General features: G+C 49.7%; 3 protein-coding genes across 3 annotated transcripts; 1 reads left to right on the top strand and 2 right to left on the bottom strand.

Moving 5' to 3' along the window:
* Window positions 1-368: 368 nt before the first annotated feature.
* Window positions 369-7,113, bottom strand: MAM_03886 (inner centromere protein; the record flags this gene model as incomplete). The annotated part of the gene is made up of 6 exons (XM_040822685.1): window positions 369-2,004; window positions 2,065-2,416; window positions 3,294-3,888; window positions 3,941-6,742; window positions 6,790-6,880; window positions 6,938-7,113. The coding sequence occupies 6 exons, from the start codon at window positions 7,111-7,113 to the stop codon at window positions 369-371; spliced, it is 5,652 nt and encodes a 1,883-aa protein (XP_040679191.1).
* A 735-nt stretch (window positions 7,114-7,848) lies between these two features.
* MAM_03885 (condensin subunit) lies at window positions 7,849-11,358 on the top strand (the record flags this gene model as incomplete). The annotated part of the gene is made up of 3 exons (XM_040822684.1): window positions 7,849-7,878; window positions 7,937-11,025; window positions 11,094-11,358. The coding sequence occupies 3 exons, from the start codon at window positions 7,849-7,851 to the stop codon at window positions 11,356-11,358; spliced, it is 3,384 nt and encodes a 1,127-aa protein (XP_040679190.1).
* Window positions 11,359-12,017: 659 nt separating this feature from the next.
* Window positions 12,018-12,994, bottom strand: MAM_03884 (MOSC domain containing protein; the record flags this gene model as incomplete). Its single annotated transcript, XM_040822683.1, has 2 exons — window positions 12,018-12,029; window positions 12,104-12,994. 2 exons carry the CDS (start codon window positions 12,992-12,994, stop codon window positions 12,018-12,020), a joined length of 903 nt encoding a protein of 300 aa, XP_040679189.1.
* Between the last annotated feature and the right edge of the window lie 4,502 nt (window positions 12,995-17,496).

Here is a 17,496-nt window from a genome sequence, read left to right as displayed (position 1 = left end):
GGAGGCGTTCTGGCTGCAGATATGTTACATGATATCAATTCAAAACGGCATGTATTTACGTCCCTTGCGAGGTTCATCATATTTAGCTTCAAAACAGAAATTGAGGTACTGACTACTTCTCTATTAATCGTTGGGGAGATTGGAACTTCCTGAACACCGCCTTTTTTGTGTGTGTTTTGCTCCTGACCCGGTGTCATGCACCGCACCGTCCGTAGTGGTACCGTACATAATGTCTCTTCCAATTTTCATTTGTTTCTTACATACCTGGTACATCCCATAATAGTAATACAAGATTTGTCTCTGAAGTGGACAGTGTCTCGGGACCGAACCGTTTTAGATTCCAGTTCCTGAGCATTGCGGTAACCGTCCTAGAAAGACGTTTCCCTAGACTCCCTAGATCCTCTGAATCTGCTGGATTCTCGAGACCCTCGGGACCCTCGGGACCCTCGCGACCCTCGCGACCCTCGGAAGCCTCTTGATCCCCTATCACGGTTGTCGCGACCAAACCCTGCGTCATCTCGCCGAGCACGACGCCCCATTTCAGTGAAAGGGTCAGACGAGCTATAGTCGTCGAAGCGACGAGGTCCCCTGCGTTCATCGCGTCCAGGTCCGTCATCTTGGCGTGCGGCGTTGTCCTGGATGTTCAATCCAGAATGAAGGAGGCCTTGGTTGCGGGCCCAAGCATGTGAGACCGGTGGTGGTTCGCTCAATCCCAATCCAGTGGTGGCCCAAAGGTTCAGGTCGTCAACCAGCTCTTCCCGTTGCTGAGTGGAGTTTCCAAAGATTGACGTATAAGCAGAGCCTAGCCTGCTTCGTGACATAGATTGAGCGAGATCCCGAGTCTCTTGGTGGTACTTTGGTAGTTCCTCGACACCTTCCCCTGCATCAAAATTGAAACTCTCCAGCGTTTTGTTCGGCTGCAGCGGGAGACCACGCAAGAGCCTTCTTGCGCTTCCCATCGATGTCGGTGGGAGAAAAAGCCAGCCTTCGCCACCCTTGTTTTGTCGAGCTGTACGGCCCAGTCGATGAATATACGATTCACGGTCGCGGGGGGTGTCTACTTGAATAACGTGCGTAACGTTGGGGAAGTCCATTCCACGAGCAGTGACATCAGATGAAAACAAAACGCCACTTCTCGCATGTCGGAACATATCAGCAGCCTTTGTCCGCTGGTTCTGACTGAGCTGAGACTGAATAGAAAAAGTGGGGATTCTCATGAGTTTGTTTCTTCTTCGGTGATAACCAAGGTCGGCCCCCATTTCAACGAGGGCAGTGGTGTTAAAATAAACAATGGCCTTGAAAGGGGGTAAACTGCGATCCTCAGCCGTCTTAGCGGATTCTCGGTCGATGAGTTCAAACAAGCTGGGGAAAACGTTGTTCCATGAAGTCAATGGGACGACATGCTGTGGCACTCGATCGTGGGTAAGCGACTCATTCTCTGAGATGGTCTGGACAAATTCAAAGTCATCGGGTCGGACCATCGTACGGGCAAGTCTAATGACATCGTCCGGTATGGTAGCCGAAACCAGCATGGTCTGGCGAGTTTTTTCGTGGCGGTTTGGAAGACAGCGGGTGATCTCTCCGAGTTCCTTTTCGAAACCCACATCGAGCATGCGATCGGCTTCATCTAGAACAAGAGCGGCCAAATTTGGTGCGTCGATGCCACTTTGAGGATCCTGCAGCAAATCATTCAAGCGGCCTGGCGTAGCAACCAACAAATGGCATCCTTGACGCTGCGTCTGACGCAGCATGGAAGCCTTGTGAGTGCCTCCGACAGCTGATTGAACGACCAGGCCAGTGTACTTTGTCAGGCGACGAGCTTCGGTCGCAATTTGCTCGGCGAGCTCTCGCGTCGGCGACAGAACAATACCGCGAATATCATCCGATCTGGCACTTCTCGAGGCGCGTCTTGTAGCCAGAGTCGGGTCTTCTTCGATCATACGCTGAAGCAAGGGGAGAAGGAAAGCCAAGGTCTTTCCTGTCCCCGTCTTGGCTTGGGCAACGCTGTGTCAAGTTAGCACGGAGTGGCAACATTCCTGATGGCTGGTCTAGCTAGGTACTTACATATCTGTTCCCTTTAGAGCCGGGGTGATGGTTTTGGCCTGGACCGGTGTCATAGCCTCATATTGCATGTCCTTGGTGATTGCGTCCAGGAGATTTTTGTGGACTCCAGCGTGCGACAAGTCGGCAAAGTTGACGACGTCCCCTGGAACAGTCTCCTCGACAGGCTTCGTCTCAACAGCTGCGGCTTCGACTTCAGAGCCATAGAATCTGCAAGCGTACGGGAAACTTTTCAAGGTAGCATGAGTTGGTGCCAAAGATGCTACGTTTGTCTGTGCAAAGGGGGTAGCCGTCCAGCTGCGCAAGACGACGGACCGCGCAATAGTGCTGCTGAGGCCAGCACAACGGCGAAAGCCTTGTCTTAGCATAATGTCAGCTTTCTCTGCGGACGGAAAACAAAATATTGATATGAAAGACCCCTAGCGTTCAGGATTGTGAAGGTTGAGAAGGGCAGCAGAGCGATGAAGGGCATCAGAATATCTGGGCTCCCTCAGCCTGCAGAACTTTTTTTTCTGCTCTTGCCGTACCAGAGTGCCCACCAGCCAATCAGATCGATCTAAACCCCGTACCCTTGTTCCCGCGGCCCCCACTCTCCTCCCCACTGTTCTTTCCCCAACTAAACCTGAAAAGGAAAAAAATCAAATTTGTACTGGCGGTAGTTAAATGAAGAATGGAATAAAACAAAATAAGTGCTGCGAGATTTAGTCTCCAGAGTCGCCTCGTCACATATCTTTCCTCCAATTTGTTGTCTGTTTGCTCATCCCATTAAGTAAAGTCCTCCACGATCAGACTCCACCTCACGTAAAAGTATCTGCCACTGCATAAACTATGGTTTTCAAAGGGAAGGTTTATTTCCGGTTTACTAATACGTATATTCTCACAAAGATACCAAGTCCAGAGGATATTGCCTCTCGGGCACCGCCGACTTCTACGACTAGTATTCTTTCCAGCGAGCAGGGCTTCACGCAGCATCCAACGCTTTGCTAGCCAGGAAAGGAGAATGTGCTGCTCCATCGCCGCGGGTATCGATATCAAACGCCAGCTTGGTAAACTTGATCATTCTTCAGCTCATGTCATTCATTGACCGTTCCAGGCCCAATGCTATGCTACCACACAAAATACCTGAACGCCGGCCACGTCGTTCTCCCTCGTGAAATATGCCTTCTCCTTGACCTTCTAAAATGTGAACTTCCTCTAAAGCATGTCTTTGCTCATCTCGTAAGACCACCCACCGTCCCGCCTGAGCTTATCTCGTGCTGCCAAATCCTTTCTAATGTCATCTTCTGTTAGTCGATCCGCCCCGCTCCAGTTAGCACTGGAGGTCCTGGCACGGAACTTATGCCACCTATCTTTGCTCTTACTGAACACTTCTTCCATATTGAGCGGTCGTGGAGGTCCGAAAATCTGCGAGGGATCCATAGTCTCCTGGCCAACCAAGGCTTTTCTTAGCTCTGGTGAATCTGCCCAAGGCGCCACTACAACTCCATTTGCATCATCGTCCTCACTGTCGTCATCCGTTTGTATTTCAGGCAATTCAATTGCTTCGCCGTTTTGGAAACGTGGAGACGACCTAGGCACAGACCTAGCCGCAGACTTGGCAGCATTGACAGGGCCAGGTCGGCCGGGGGTCTTGTAAGCTGGCCCCGCGGCGTTCGGGTTAGGGGCAAACGGAATAGCACCCTTCGAAATCTGGGCCATTTCCAGCGGGTGGAATGCCTTCGTTTGATTGACATGCTGAGCAGTTACGGTTGCCTTGAAGAGATCGCGAGTAGCACCATGTGATGCATTTGCGTAACCGTTCTGAAAAACGGACTTGGAGGGTAGCTCCTATTCCCATGTTAGGTGAAATTGGCTGACTCACTTTAGAGGAGCCGCTTACCTTCTTGAATCCAGCTGAGGGTCGAACAGGGGGTCCCTTGATGTTCTTTTGACCAGATGCATCAGCTCCGTCATCAAAAGCCTCACTGGTTCGTCGTCGCTTGGCGTCGTTGGCTTGGTACGCTGGGCCTCCACGAGATTGAGGACGCTTTTCTTGGCTATCATCGGCTTTCTCTTGGACGAAATTTCGTTTCGAACCAGCATTGCCCGCGCTAGACAAGACCGCATTCACCGGCCTACCAAGCTCATCCTGAACCCAGTTTGCATTGGATGTCGTTCGAGAGGGCGGGCGTGCAGGTTGACTATCCTGGCCCATCGCAGCGTCTGTCGGGCCGTTTGGCTGGGAACGCACAGCAGGCGGTGGCGCCCTCGTCTGCTTGGCCTTTTCGATAGCGGCATTTCTATGAGCATTGCCTTTGGCCTGAGATTGAGATAGGAGTGCGGCTTGTTCGTGTTGCTGTTTTCTTTGACGTTCAGCCTCCTGACGTTTCAGCTGGTCCTGTCTTCGTTGCTCTTCCAGAGCTGCAGCTTTCTTTCGTTCCATCTCAGCCTTCGCGTCGCGTCTCCTCCGAGTTTCTTTTTCTTCTTGTTCCTTCTTTCGGGCAGCCATTTCCTGTGCCCGAGCTCGGCCAGCAGTTGCAGCACCTCTTAGACTCTGTGTTGATTGCTTTGGTTGCAACGATGCCTTGCTGGCTTTACTTGCAAGTTGTTGTGTTTGGCCCGTGGAAAGACTTGACACATCAGGCTGTGCAGTAGACAATCGATACTGTGAATGCTGGGATCCTGTATTAACTCGAATGACAGTAGGCGCTTGTTTTGGTCGAGTTTGGGTTTCCCTTGCAATCGGTCGCTTGATTTCCCTGTTGCGCGTAGCAGGAGTTGACCCAACAGAGCGAGGCGCAGATGGCGGTGGCATTGAAGGGGCATCTTCCATTTCGATATCTCTATTCAGCGAGATTGTTTCTGCCTCAACGTCTTTTGCATGCCGCAGTCCGGTCCTCGTAGATTTGGGTGTTTCCTGAACTGCAGAATGGTCATCTTCCTTCTTAGATGCAATTTGCATCTCCATGGCAGCAATTTTATCCTGTTCCTTGCTAAAGACACGGGCTTTCTCACGCTCCTTTTGTCTTGCTTTCTCAAGTTTTTCATTTTGCTCCTCCAGCCTTTTGGCTTCCTTTTCGCGCCTCTTCTCTTCTTTCTCTTTCTCAACAGAAGCTCGCGTACGCCTTGTTGGTCGCGCGGGGCTTGCGTCTTGGTTGGTCGGCAAGCTTTGAAGATCAGTTCCTTGCTGAGAAACAACGGATTCCGACGACATAACAGAATGGAGACCAAGACGGGTTGAAGAAGGAGACATCAATGACTTTCCTTCGGCACTGATAGCTGCACTACTGGCTAGCAATCCCCGAGAGCTTTTGAGAATAGATGAGAGCTTGTTCTTAACTTGTTTCAAAGGGCTCTCTCGGAATCCCCGCGAAGGTGACTTGGGTTGCGCGCCAACAAGACCGGTATCAGCAACAGTAAGAAGACTTGGATTGGAAACAGACACAACTTTCTTAGAATGTTGAGTGCCTTCCATCGCAGAGTGCATGTTAGTTACGACAGGGACAGAGGCGGACTTTGCATGCCCATGGGTCAGCTCAGCACCATCGTCTTTACTCGTCTGTATGAATTGCCTGTCGAACTCGGCATTGTCATCATCCGACACAGCAAAATCCGTTTGGCTAACAGTCTTTTTGCCCTGAAGGTCTTCCATAACGTCTGCCGTATGGCTTTTTAACAAGTTTGGCCGTTCTCCACGTGCCGCTGCCACCGTCGTGGGTGGCTCAATCCAATCGTCGTCATCATCTTCCGGAAAAGCTCCTGGCGTGGATTGAAGTGTGTTTATGGGAATCGGAGAAAACGCTTGAGGAGCAGGAGTCTTGGCCTGCGGCTGTATTTGAGCACACTTGGCTTGGGATTGGCCAAGCATATTAATCTGGTCTTGGAGCCGTTGCGTATAAGTCTTGTTGTCCTGATTTGTCATAGGATGCGAAGGAAATTCATCATCCAACTTCAGTTCGTTTTCCTGATCTCGGTCCGGCTTTGTTAAATTTCCCCCAAGGCTTTTACCTCCTGTCGGTCTATTGTAGTAGCTAGTCCTGATGTGTTCAAGATGGCTGGTTCGGGAGACTCGGATACCATTGTTCTTACCAGCTGCGAGAGGCTCCCGGGCTGGCAAAGACGCAAAATTTAAACTGCTCTTGCGAACTACAGGCCGAATGGGACTAGAACCGTCCGATGCTGATCGGGCGTCATGATCAGGATATCTTGTACCCTGTTTTGCTTCCAAACTCAACTGTCGTTCGGGTGATACGTCATCTTCGTATTCTAACTCGTGATGAGGATTGAGATGTGTTTCAGAGTTGATCTTTTTTGACACATCTGCAGATACCCGTACTGTCTGGCCCTCTTTAGCCCTTCGAAATGTTTCCTTAGGCGGAGGTTGACTGGAAGCGCTTGCGGGGCTTTCCTTTAGTGGAACTGTTGTGCTGCGCAAAGCGCCTTTTTGTAGCGAGGCTTGTCCATCATCAATGTCTGAGTCCATGTGAATATTCACCGGGGCAACATCTTGGCTACCGAAGTAGCCAGAGTCCTGTATACCTTGAACATTTGGCTTCTGTGAGAAAACTGCGACGCGAGCTGGGGATGTTCTTAAGGGACTGGGAGAGCCTTTGGCTGAATGATCGTATACCCCGGGAGATTGAAGGTGGCTTTTGGAGCTCGAAGCTCCATTTGGAGTTGCAGAAAAGACCTCGGAAAGAGGCTACTCAATGTTAGCTTTCGTATGTTGTTTGAGGACGATTCGCATACCACGCGTGTCTCCAAAGGATTTGCTCTTCTGGCGGTTCTCGGTGTCTTCCCGCGAAGTTTCGCTGGTGTTTTGAATGTTTCTGCAAATTTTCTAAGAAAGCATCAGCCACCCATACCTACATCCCAATGTTGATAGCAAAGTATTTACGTTTGATTCTCATTAAAGATACCTGCCATGTGCTCGTTGAGCCAGTCGAGCTCATTCCGGGCAGAGTACGAGAACTCATCGACCTCCGATTGAGTGATCTGTAAAGCTGCATTTCGCTCGTCGGTAATCCATGTTGCAGAGCCAACTTGCATGCGCGGTCCTCGCATTGCCGCCATGATATCCCGCGTTGCCGACGAAGGCAGGAGGATCCTACAGGGTGTTGGCGTTCGATTAGTTTAAGTGATTGATATCATGAGAAATTTGGTGGTTTGTGATATTGAAAGACTCCAACCGATGAAGTGTAAGGGAGAGTCAGAGCCGCAAATGACCAAAGTAGGTCGATGTTGACGGTGGAGAGCTCTGATGCTTGACTGCCCATTCCAAGCAGCAATGTTTTGATTGATCCCGAATCAGGTTAGCCTCTCAGAAGCAGCCCTCCTTCCACACCGTCGCGTTAGGCCAGGTTGAAACGGGCGAGGAAAAGTACTGAGTCACGTGGTGATAAGTGGCCTATCAGATGCTAAACACGCTTTGTTTACTTTCATCGCGTCGTCGCCAATGTTTGGCGGCCAAAGGGTAGCCTCAGCTTGATTCCGAATCAGTCATCCCGTATTTACCTTCACAGAAAGCGACTGCGCAATATGAGGGTAATAGAAGTAATTATTGACGTAAGATGAGCCATTTCTTGCACCAAATATAGCCAACTAATTGTCTTGCTTAGGGCTTCAAGTCGTACGCCGTACGAACGGTAATATCGGGATGGTAATCACCTAAGCAGGGCATGGAAATTTACCAACAGCGTCACTAAGTAAAGTAACAGGGACGAAAGTTTTAATTCGATTACTGGCCTCAATGGCAGTGGTAAATCAAATATTTTGGATGCCATCTGTTTCGTCTTGGGTATTACCAACATGTCTACAGTTAGAGCACAAAATCTCCAAGTATGAGCCGCCAACTAACTCGAACTTCTTGAGACTATGATGCTGACTGTGTGACTAGGATCTCATTTATAAGCGCGGACAAGCTGGCGTCACAAAAGCCAGTGTAACAATTGTATTTGACAATCGAGATACCAAGAAATCGCCGATCGGTTTCGAAGAATATGCCAGCATCAGCGTGACGCGTCAGATTGTGTTGGGCGGCACTTCAAAATATCTCATCAATGGCCACCGGGCGCAACAGCAGACTGTGCAAAACCTGTTCCAGTCCGTACAACTCAATATCAATAACCCTAATTTTCTCATCATGCAAGGGCGTATCACCAAAGTCTTGAATATGAAAGCCGTTGAGATCCTTGCTATGATAGAGGAAGCTGCCGGAACGAGAATGTTCGAGGACCGTCGAGACAAAGCACTCAAAACAATGGCCAAAAAGGAACTAAAACTCCAGGAGCTGCGAGAACTATTAAGAGACGAGATCGAACCCAAGCTAGAAAAGCTTCGAACAGAAAAGCGAGCATTCCTCGATTTTCAGCAAACCCAAAACGACCTTGAGCGTTTAACAAGAGTTGTTGTTGCCTACGATTATATCAGATGTCAGGAGAAACTGAAGCAGTCTGCAGCCGACTTGGAGGACAAGAAAAATCGTTACAAGAATTTGGAAGAATCTGCGATTCGACTCAAGAGCGAAATATCACACTTGGAAGAAGACGTGAAGAAAGTTCGAGCTCAGCGAGATAAGGAGATAAAGAAGGGAGGGAAAGCCGGCGCCCTTGAGGAGACCGTCAAGAAGCATGCAAATGAGTTGGTGCGTCTCACTACTGTGATGGACTTAAAAAATACGAGTTTAGCGGAGGAAAGGGAGAAGAGGCAAACAGTCGGGAAGACTGTCACAGAGATGGAAACAGCTTTGAAGGACAAGACAACTGCTTTTGACAATGCGAAGGCATCTTACGAAAAGGCAAAGGATGATCTTGACAAGCAAACTCGGGAGGTTGAATCGAAGGAAGAGCTTTTGCAAACCCTTCAAACTGGCGTCGCTTCCAAGGATGGTCAAGAGAGTGGCTATCAGGGTCAGTTGCAGGACGCGAGGAATCGAGCCACAGCGGCCACCACCGAACAAGAACAGGCCAAACTCAAAATTGCACATCTTCAAAGTCGACTTAAGGAAGAAGAGCCACGCGCCAAAAAGGCAAAGGAACAGAACGCTGGGCTTCTTCGTGATCTCGACGGACTAAGGGAACAAGTTCAACAACTTGAAAAGGGGCTCTGCAAGTTGGGCTTTGAGCCTGGGCAAGAAGAGGAAATGTACAAACAAGAGACACATCTACAACAGACAATTCGAGGCCTTCGCCAGGATTCAGACAAACTCAAGCGCCAAGTAGCCAACATCGACTTCAATTACGCAGACCCCGTTCCGGGATTTGATCGATCTAGAGTAAAGGGGTTGGTTGCGCAACTTTTCACCCTTGACAAGGAGCATACCAAGGCTGGCACAGCCCTCGAAATTTGCGCTGGTGGCCGACTTTATAACGTAGTTGTCGACTCAGAGGTCACAGGTACTCAGCTACTCCAAAAAGGTAAATTACGAAAGAGAGTCACCATAATTCCTCTGAACAAGATTGCTGCTTTCAAAGCGTCGGCCGAATCTATCGCGACTGCACAAAATATCGCGCCTGGAAAAGTTGATCTTGCTCTTTCTCTTGTCGGATATGATGAAGAAGTGTCTGCGGCTATGGAGTATGTCTTCGGAAATACTCTAGTCTGCGCCGATGCGGAGACCGCCAAGCGCGTGACTTTCGATCCCAATGTCAGAATGCGAAGTATCACTCTTGAAGGTGATGCTTACGATCCTTCCGGTACACTCTCGGGAGGTAGTTCGCCCAACTCTAGTGGTGTTTTGGTGACGTTGCAGAAATTGAACATTATCACGCGTCAGTTGAAGGAAGCTGAGCAGACACTGAAAGAAGTCCAAACCAAAATCAGCAAAGAGAAGTCAAATCTGGATCAGGCTCGTCGTATCAAGCAAGAACTCGATCTCAAGAATCACGAAATCAAACTTGCAGAAGACCAGATTAGCGGTAATTCTTCGTCCTCAATCATTCAGGAAGTGGAGAATATGAAGACCAGTATCACTGAGATTCAAAACAACATTATTGAGGCCAAGTCCCGCCAGGCTGAAGCCAATGCAGATATCAAAAGGATCGAGAAAGATATGAAGGATTTCGATACCAACAAGGATGCAAAGCTTGTTGAACTCCAGAAGTCATTGGATGAGCTGCGAGCTGATCTTCAGAAGAGCTCTGTAGCGGCCAAAAGCCTGCAAAAGGTGCATCAAAATGCTCAACTTGACCTAGAACAAGTGGGAGCCGATCTGTCCGCCGCTCGAGAGCAGCTTCAGGAAGCTGAGGTTGGAATCAAAGCGGCGCAGCAGGATGTTGAAAGTCTTTCAGGACAGCGTGCTGCGTTGAAAGAAACGCACGACACTGTCCAAGCTCAGCTAGATGATGAGAGAGCCAAGCTCAGCTTGTTTGACGACGAACTTCGTTTGTCAGAGGAAGCCATGCGGTCAAAAAACGCCCGCATTACAGAAGAAGGGCTAGAAATACAAAAACTTGGCCATCAAATTGAACGATTCCACAAAGAACAGCAAGGAGCTGCGGATAATGTTGCTCATCTGGAATCAGAGTACGAATGGATCCAAGACGAAAAGGACAAATTCGGGCGAAGCGGAACGCCTTACCATTTCCAGGGCCAAAACATTGGTGAATGCAAAGCCACACTGCGCAATCTTACAGAACGTTCCCAGGGGATGAGGAAGAAGATCAACCCCAAGGTTATGAATATGATTGACAGTGTCGAGAAGAAAGAAGTCACTTTGAAACACATGATTAAGACGGTCATCCGCGATAAAAGGAAGATTGAAGAAACGATCGTCAGTCTCGACGATTACAAGAAGAAGGCCTTACACGAGACATGGGAGAAGGTGAACGGCGACTTTGGCCAAATTTTCTCGGAACTGCTTCCTGGGGGCAGTTTCGCCAAACTTGATCCCCCTGAGGGCAAGACTATTAGCGATGGTCTTGAAGTCAAAGTGTGCTTGGGCAAGGTGTGGAAACAGAGCTTAACAGAGCTGAGTGGTGGCCAGAGGTATGTAATACAACGCATAAAGAGCAGCGGAATCGTGTGTCTGCACGTAGAAACTAACGATATTGCAGATCCCTGGTTGCTCTTTCGCTCATCATGGCACTTCTGCAATTCAAACCAGCGCCGATGTATATTCTTGACGAAGTTGACGCTGCTCTGGATCTCTCCCATACGCAAAATATTGGCCGTCTGATCAAAACGCGGTTCAAAGGCTCGCAGTTCATTGTCGTCAGTCTGAAAGATGGTATGTTCCAAAACGCCAACCGAATCTTCAGGACACGCTTCAGTGAAGGCACGAGCATGGTACAGGCCTTGACACCGGCGGACATGAAGTAATCAATGGAGGCATGTTCAAAGTCATCATGAGATACGAAGATTTTTGATATGAAGAAGTATTGTACATAAATCACTTGGCGGGCTATGGACGAGATGTGTTTACTCACTCACTTTCGCAGCATGTAACCGCATGTATGTATACAGTAGTTATTTGACACCTTTACTTGATCGCTCAGTGCGGAATATACTTGTGGGATGGTTCATCCAAGTCCAAATATTTGCCTCTCTGCCCCAAACTTTTGGTTGATCTTGCCTATCACCGAGCACTTTGTTTGATGTATAACTGAGTTCCACGCTCCAGAACATCAACCTCCATACCGACTTCCAGCACAGACTCTAATCGTTCTGGGTTATGATTATTTGGACATGCAAGCAAGAGTGGCATGCCAAGACAGCCCATCTTAGCAGCACCCGCGTCAATATCCCGATACTTGCGAAGGGCATGATCTGGTTCCATATCGTGACAGATACCTGTGGCATGGTGAACATTTAGTAGTTCGCGCCTTCAACTACCATGTCAGTGTTCCTGGCACCGTCTTCCATCCGGACTGCTGCCACTAACCTCGCAGTTCTGCATGAGACATGGAACATGCTCGTTCTTTCACTTTTGCCGGGATGTTTGAACTTGACTAATTTCCAGTCATCCTCATCATATTCCTTTAGTCCAGAAACTATATTGATAATTTGCAGGTCAGTATGGAGCAGCTCATGTGGGCAAGTGGCGCTGTGTTACGCTTCAACCTACTGCATCGTGGAAATCTATTTCGGTTTCATGACCTGACATCTCGTTTCCTGAAGTATTTGGGAATACTTTTCTACGATCAAGAGGAGTAGATCGGAAGATGCCCAGAGGGTTCTTCACACCGAGATACGTGGCAAGTTCAGCCGGCAGCTCATTGGACATGTTAAGTGCATAGGGAACGTCCGCCCATATCTTGACATTTTCAAATCGGTAGCCCCTTGCATCAATCTCCTGCTTGGATGGGAATTCCAAAGGCAGTATGAATTCCTTCTCTGGAGCTGCGCTCCATCCCCTACTCAACTTGGCAACAACGAGTTGGACGAAGCCCACGACGCCTCTTTGCTGCCAGGGAAAACGGACAGCGAGGTACGCGCCTTGCAAGCTTCCCAGCAGTCTACTCTTCTTGCCTGCATCCGGCAGCCATATGTCAAATTTGACATTGGCCAACAGCGGCAGTTGCCTCGGTGTCAAGAATTCCCAGGCGCCGTTTGAGTCTGTCGCTGCTCCATCAGGTGCAACGGTGGATAAAGACTTGGGCTTTAGCTGAGCAAACATGTAGAGCCGGTCGTGCTCCAGGCCGGTAGGTAAGACCTTGGTGCTATCCAGCTCAATACCTCTGCACGATTTGACGGGATAAATGTACAGACTCTCGATTTTCGGTTTCTTTCCCGCCTGCGGCTGATGTCTGGCATCATATTGCGAGCGCAAGTCACTGTCGCGTTGTGAGCGGCCAAGCTTGCTATGTGTCTGCTGTAGCGCGTCGCTATGGTCGACAGGGACAGGGGGGAACAGAATCAAAACTGGAAACAGGAAGACAATGATGGTGACAACCACGAGGAAAATTGCGCCGTAGTCAAAGTCAAGTAGAATCGCCATCCTGGAGAGGTAGAGCATCTTGACTGACGATGTTCGGAAGGTCTGCGATCAGCCCATCACGTAAGTGGTTGTTTGTGTTCATATGGTCCGGGCTCAGCGAGTACTTTCTTGGTCGTGGATAGGGATCCGAGCAGTTTGATTGCTTTTTTTTTATGGGGTATTTCAGGTCGATGGGCCGGCGTTCATGTTCAAGGCGCCCCTGAATACCAACGCCGGAAACCGTCATGGTAAAGATCCACCACGTTGAGGTTCCGACGTTGTTCATCCGTGTCGCAAGCATGCAACCGCCACGAAAACCTTGACCATTGCAGACCGGGTATCTGAGCAGGAGGCTCGATCGCGATTACCGAGAAGAAAGTGTTGCGTCGATGTTGTTGAGCCGTTGCTAGGCTATAGGGTAGCGACAATCCTAGGTTTTGAGATGAGCCCAGTAAGAATTTTCAAACGCTGTACACTGTACTGTCTCGAGTAGGGTTAACGGAGACACTAATTATTGCAGACTGGGTACTCCAGGGAATCCGAACCTTGGAATTCGCACTCTTACCCTCCGCCTCTTGTTCTTCTGATATCGTCTCTGCTTCTTCTGTCTTGTCGTGTCCTGAACTGTGGCAGACATTTTCCTGTGGGTCACAATTTGCGGCGTAGGGTAGGTGCGATCAGGAGGACCTGACCCTGGTTCTCGGGCCGAGATTGGCTGTTGGCTCTTCCTCAAACGAAGCAAAACCCGGCCCTCTTGTGACGGTCGGTGATGGGTTATTTCATTATTTCCGCCTCGAGCAGATGTCCCGTTGCTTCTTCGAAAAATGCGCACATGGTTGACCTGTCGCACATCATGGAACCTTTTGGGTTACACGAATTCAGCAACGCCCCCCGGCGTTTGTCGTGTTTGATTGTCCAGTCGGAGACTCTAGCTGGCATCCACGACCCCGGCCACCCACAAAGCACGACGTGGTTGCCCGCCACAATGACTCTAAAACGATGACTTACATGGCCTAGGGCAGTGCTTCATCTTCAGCCGAGGACTCGAGTGCTGCAGCATCTCTAGTCCGAGAGAGGGTTGATCTGACAGCTCCCTTTTCAACAACGATCATGCACTGCTGTGGACCCCAACACCAACTCTTCCCTGGTCATCACCGTGACAGCATCCAGCATTATCCATGAAATGAATTAAACAAACACAAAGCGGATTCTTCCGCCCGGGGGACTCCGTCGACATCCACAACTCTTGTTCGGGTCTAATCAACCGCTTTCTCCTCCTTGGAATCATCCTGTACCGCGCATACTATCATAATCCACCAGGCCATCATCACATGAATCGACATTGAACATGACTCTGAGCATTGGTCGCTGTTCCGAGGCATGGAACCTCCACGCTCCTCTACCATCCCTGGGCTCGTGAGATCTGGCCGATCACTGGCACCATTACGCCTACCAAGCACGCCGCTCACCTTGCGCCACGGGGAGGTGGAGTTATACAGTACGTCGGCGAGATTCCGTCCGCTATTTAACCCCTCCTCGGAGCCAGCTGCTACAGCTGCTGAGTGTCAGTCCGCATCACGTCCTATCTGCAGACGGTGCATTGAACCCGTTGACGTGTCAGCGCTCGAGATAACAACAAACAGAAAGTGACAGCATGATAGTGTCCTTTTGGTTGTCTCAACGTCGAAGGCGAAGAAAACAGGAAGATCTGAACGGATTCGGCTGGGTGAGAAAAAGGCATGAAGCTCGAAAGAAGCAAGGGTCGTCTTGTTCGACCCAAAAGTTTCATATCACCAGGCTCCGATTCATTATTACAAGCGGTGCAACGGAACATTGGAGCCAACTCAAGCACTCATAGCGTATGGAGCGAGGCCACTTGTCACGAATTCAATCTTCCATGTCATGTCATCCACTTCAGGCCCAAACTGGCGCGCCACGCAGCCTGTCGTGAATGCCATCAATACTACGAATCCCTGATGATAGCTTGAAGAACCTACCTCAACTCCGCGCGGCTGGGTAACCCGCTACTCCCCTGCCTCTGCCCCCTTGGATCATTTCGCTAGTTGTGTGGGTGGAGCCTTGGTGTTGTTGAACTCTTTCGGACATGAGCATGTTTGTTGTTGTGCCTTCAGTCAATCATTGTTGTATCGAGCATTGCAGTGGGACAAAACCGTCGTTATTGGTACGGCAATGGCGACCTTTGGCGTTGCAGGAAGACACGTCTTTTTGATAATGTGCCGGGTCATCTAAAGCCAGATAAAGTAAGGTAATAATCCAGCGCAATGCAATTATTCGATACTGACACGATTTCCTAGGTATGGTAATACATGACTATCATGGCCACTCACATGACAGTTGCCTTCTAAAAACAAAGAGGCATCTGTTAGGTCTTGCTGGTCAGTTAGGCATAACAAGTTCACCACTTCTAGCATACATGTAGCATGCCTCTATGCGCGAGTTCCACATGACCACCAACAGACACCGACAAAGTCTTGACAACAGTGGGAACCCCTGCCAGACTGTCACGCCGTACAAGTTTCGTGGTAGCTGTACAATACGCTCCGCAAAACACGATAAAAAAAAGCACGGAAGTATTTGAGCAGCTCAAATTGAGGACAGCTGTTATGACAACAAGCGTGCAGATCCAGGCCGAACGAACCAAAATACACAAGATTTTGCGACTACATTGAGAAAATCGTTTTTCCTCGGCCACAATATGTCAGCCGGTGGTCGTATGCATTCTGGTTATCCTGCTGCAATATACAGGGCCGGCTGGCTCTCTTACTGCCCCGACGCCACAATGTCAACTTCTCGTACGCTTGGCACTACTAGTTTTGACATTCTAATACTAGTATAAATGCAGCTAGGCTTGGTATGACGGCGGCTCGATGATATTGGCCCAAAAAGACTGCAGTCTGGGCCCTTGTTTTGGGTTATGTCTGTCGAAGGAATTGCTTGCCTAGAAGTTTTCCCATATCTTTTTTGGAGGGCTGTACTAACAAAGTACATACCTACCTAGGTCTAGATCCCTAGGCTATTCATCTCAAGTCAAGCCGCTGACGACTTGATAACCGTGTAGGCTGTGAAAGCCGGCGGCCAAGCCATGCAACCGTTTGTCCCTGCCAAGTAGGGGTCCCCGTCGGCAACTATGTAAGTGGCTCGACCACTTGGTCACTCAGTGACGGGTGTTAATTCCCCAACTGCGGCTGATTTTCCGGGTGCACTTGTTGGTGTTCAAGGCCACTTTTAAGGACCGTTGCGGAGCAAAGCGCATACGAACAGACCAGTCCTGTGGTGCGTCCGTTATGCCGAACGAAAAGAGAACTGAGAACGGCAGCAGGATCCGGGACTAGTAAGCCAGACCAACTAAACCAACCACGCCGACAAGGCAGTTTATTAGTGACAGGCGGCTCGATAGCGCTCTGTGGATGAGTGGGTGGGCACAGGGACATTCTCTTTCTCTTGACCAAGTCATCGGGGCAGCCGCGGGCTCGTTGTCAATCTTCCAGCATGCCAATGCCAGGCTTCTGACTCGTGTCATGCCGCCGTGCACCGACGCCATGTTGTTCTGACCGCACACCACAAGAGAGGAGAGTCTGTCAACTGTCGGCCTGGCAGCCACACCGGAGAGCCAAGACTGTGGGCTTAAGCCATGGAGTACTCCGTACGGAAGATGGGAAGTGGCTGTCCACTCACTCGTGTTCCATGTTCCTGGACATGTGAACACTTTTGAACTCTCGCAGATCAGCTCTAGGGGGTGAACGAACATGACAGCGGCTCAAGGATGCGAAACTCTGACATACAGCACCTCCTGTAAAGTGGACGGCCATGCTGTTATGGAGTCCCAAGAGGTGGACGGAAGCAGCCGCGTAATACCAAACCTGTACATGTCGAGAACTTGATGAAGGTAGGGATAATGGAAAGTATAGCAAAGCCCTACTGGTCCCACTCCTACTTATTACATGGTGACCGGGTCGCAATCCAGGTCGAGACCTCCTTGTCAAACGGAGTCTCTACTGCACAATGAAATCTCATGATCTGAGATGACAGCACCATCACGACGCGTCCATAATTAGTCACCGGAGACGATAGGTTTCCACTTTGCGACAGCGGGAAATAACTAGGGTTGGGATAGCCCCTGTTTTGCTGCGTCTCTTGCAGTGGCTCACGCAGGATGTCAATGTGTGTCTGCACCAAATATGACGAAGGACCCCATAGTGTCCGTCTTTTGGTGTCAGAGACACCATGATGAAATCACCCAACCTGCCTGCCTTATTAACCGGACTGTAGCATGGAGCATGGCGAATAGATTACCCAACCAAACTTTCGCCGCATACGGAAACACATGGGAATCGCGGCTTATTGCAAACAAATCCTGACAAGGAGACCCCAGCAAACCCAGACGGGATGGTCCGCTTTGACGCTGCAGTACGGAGTATGTATGTCCCTTTTACGTCTTGGACGTGTTCGTCCGCCTTGAGTGTTTCATCAGCAGCACGCTCGTCAACAGACAAGTTAATATCGAGAACAAAGGTTCGCCA

This window comes from Metarhizium album, assembly GCF_000804445.1.
Source record: "Metarhizium album ARSEF 1941 chromosome Unknown scaffold_8, whole genome shotgun sequence".
Classification (NCBI taxonomy): domain Eukaryota; kingdom Fungi; phylum Ascomycota; class Sordariomycetes; order Hypocreales; family Clavicipitaceae; genus Metarhizium; species Metarhizium album.
This window is presented reverse-complemented; position numbering and strand designations above follow the sequence as displayed.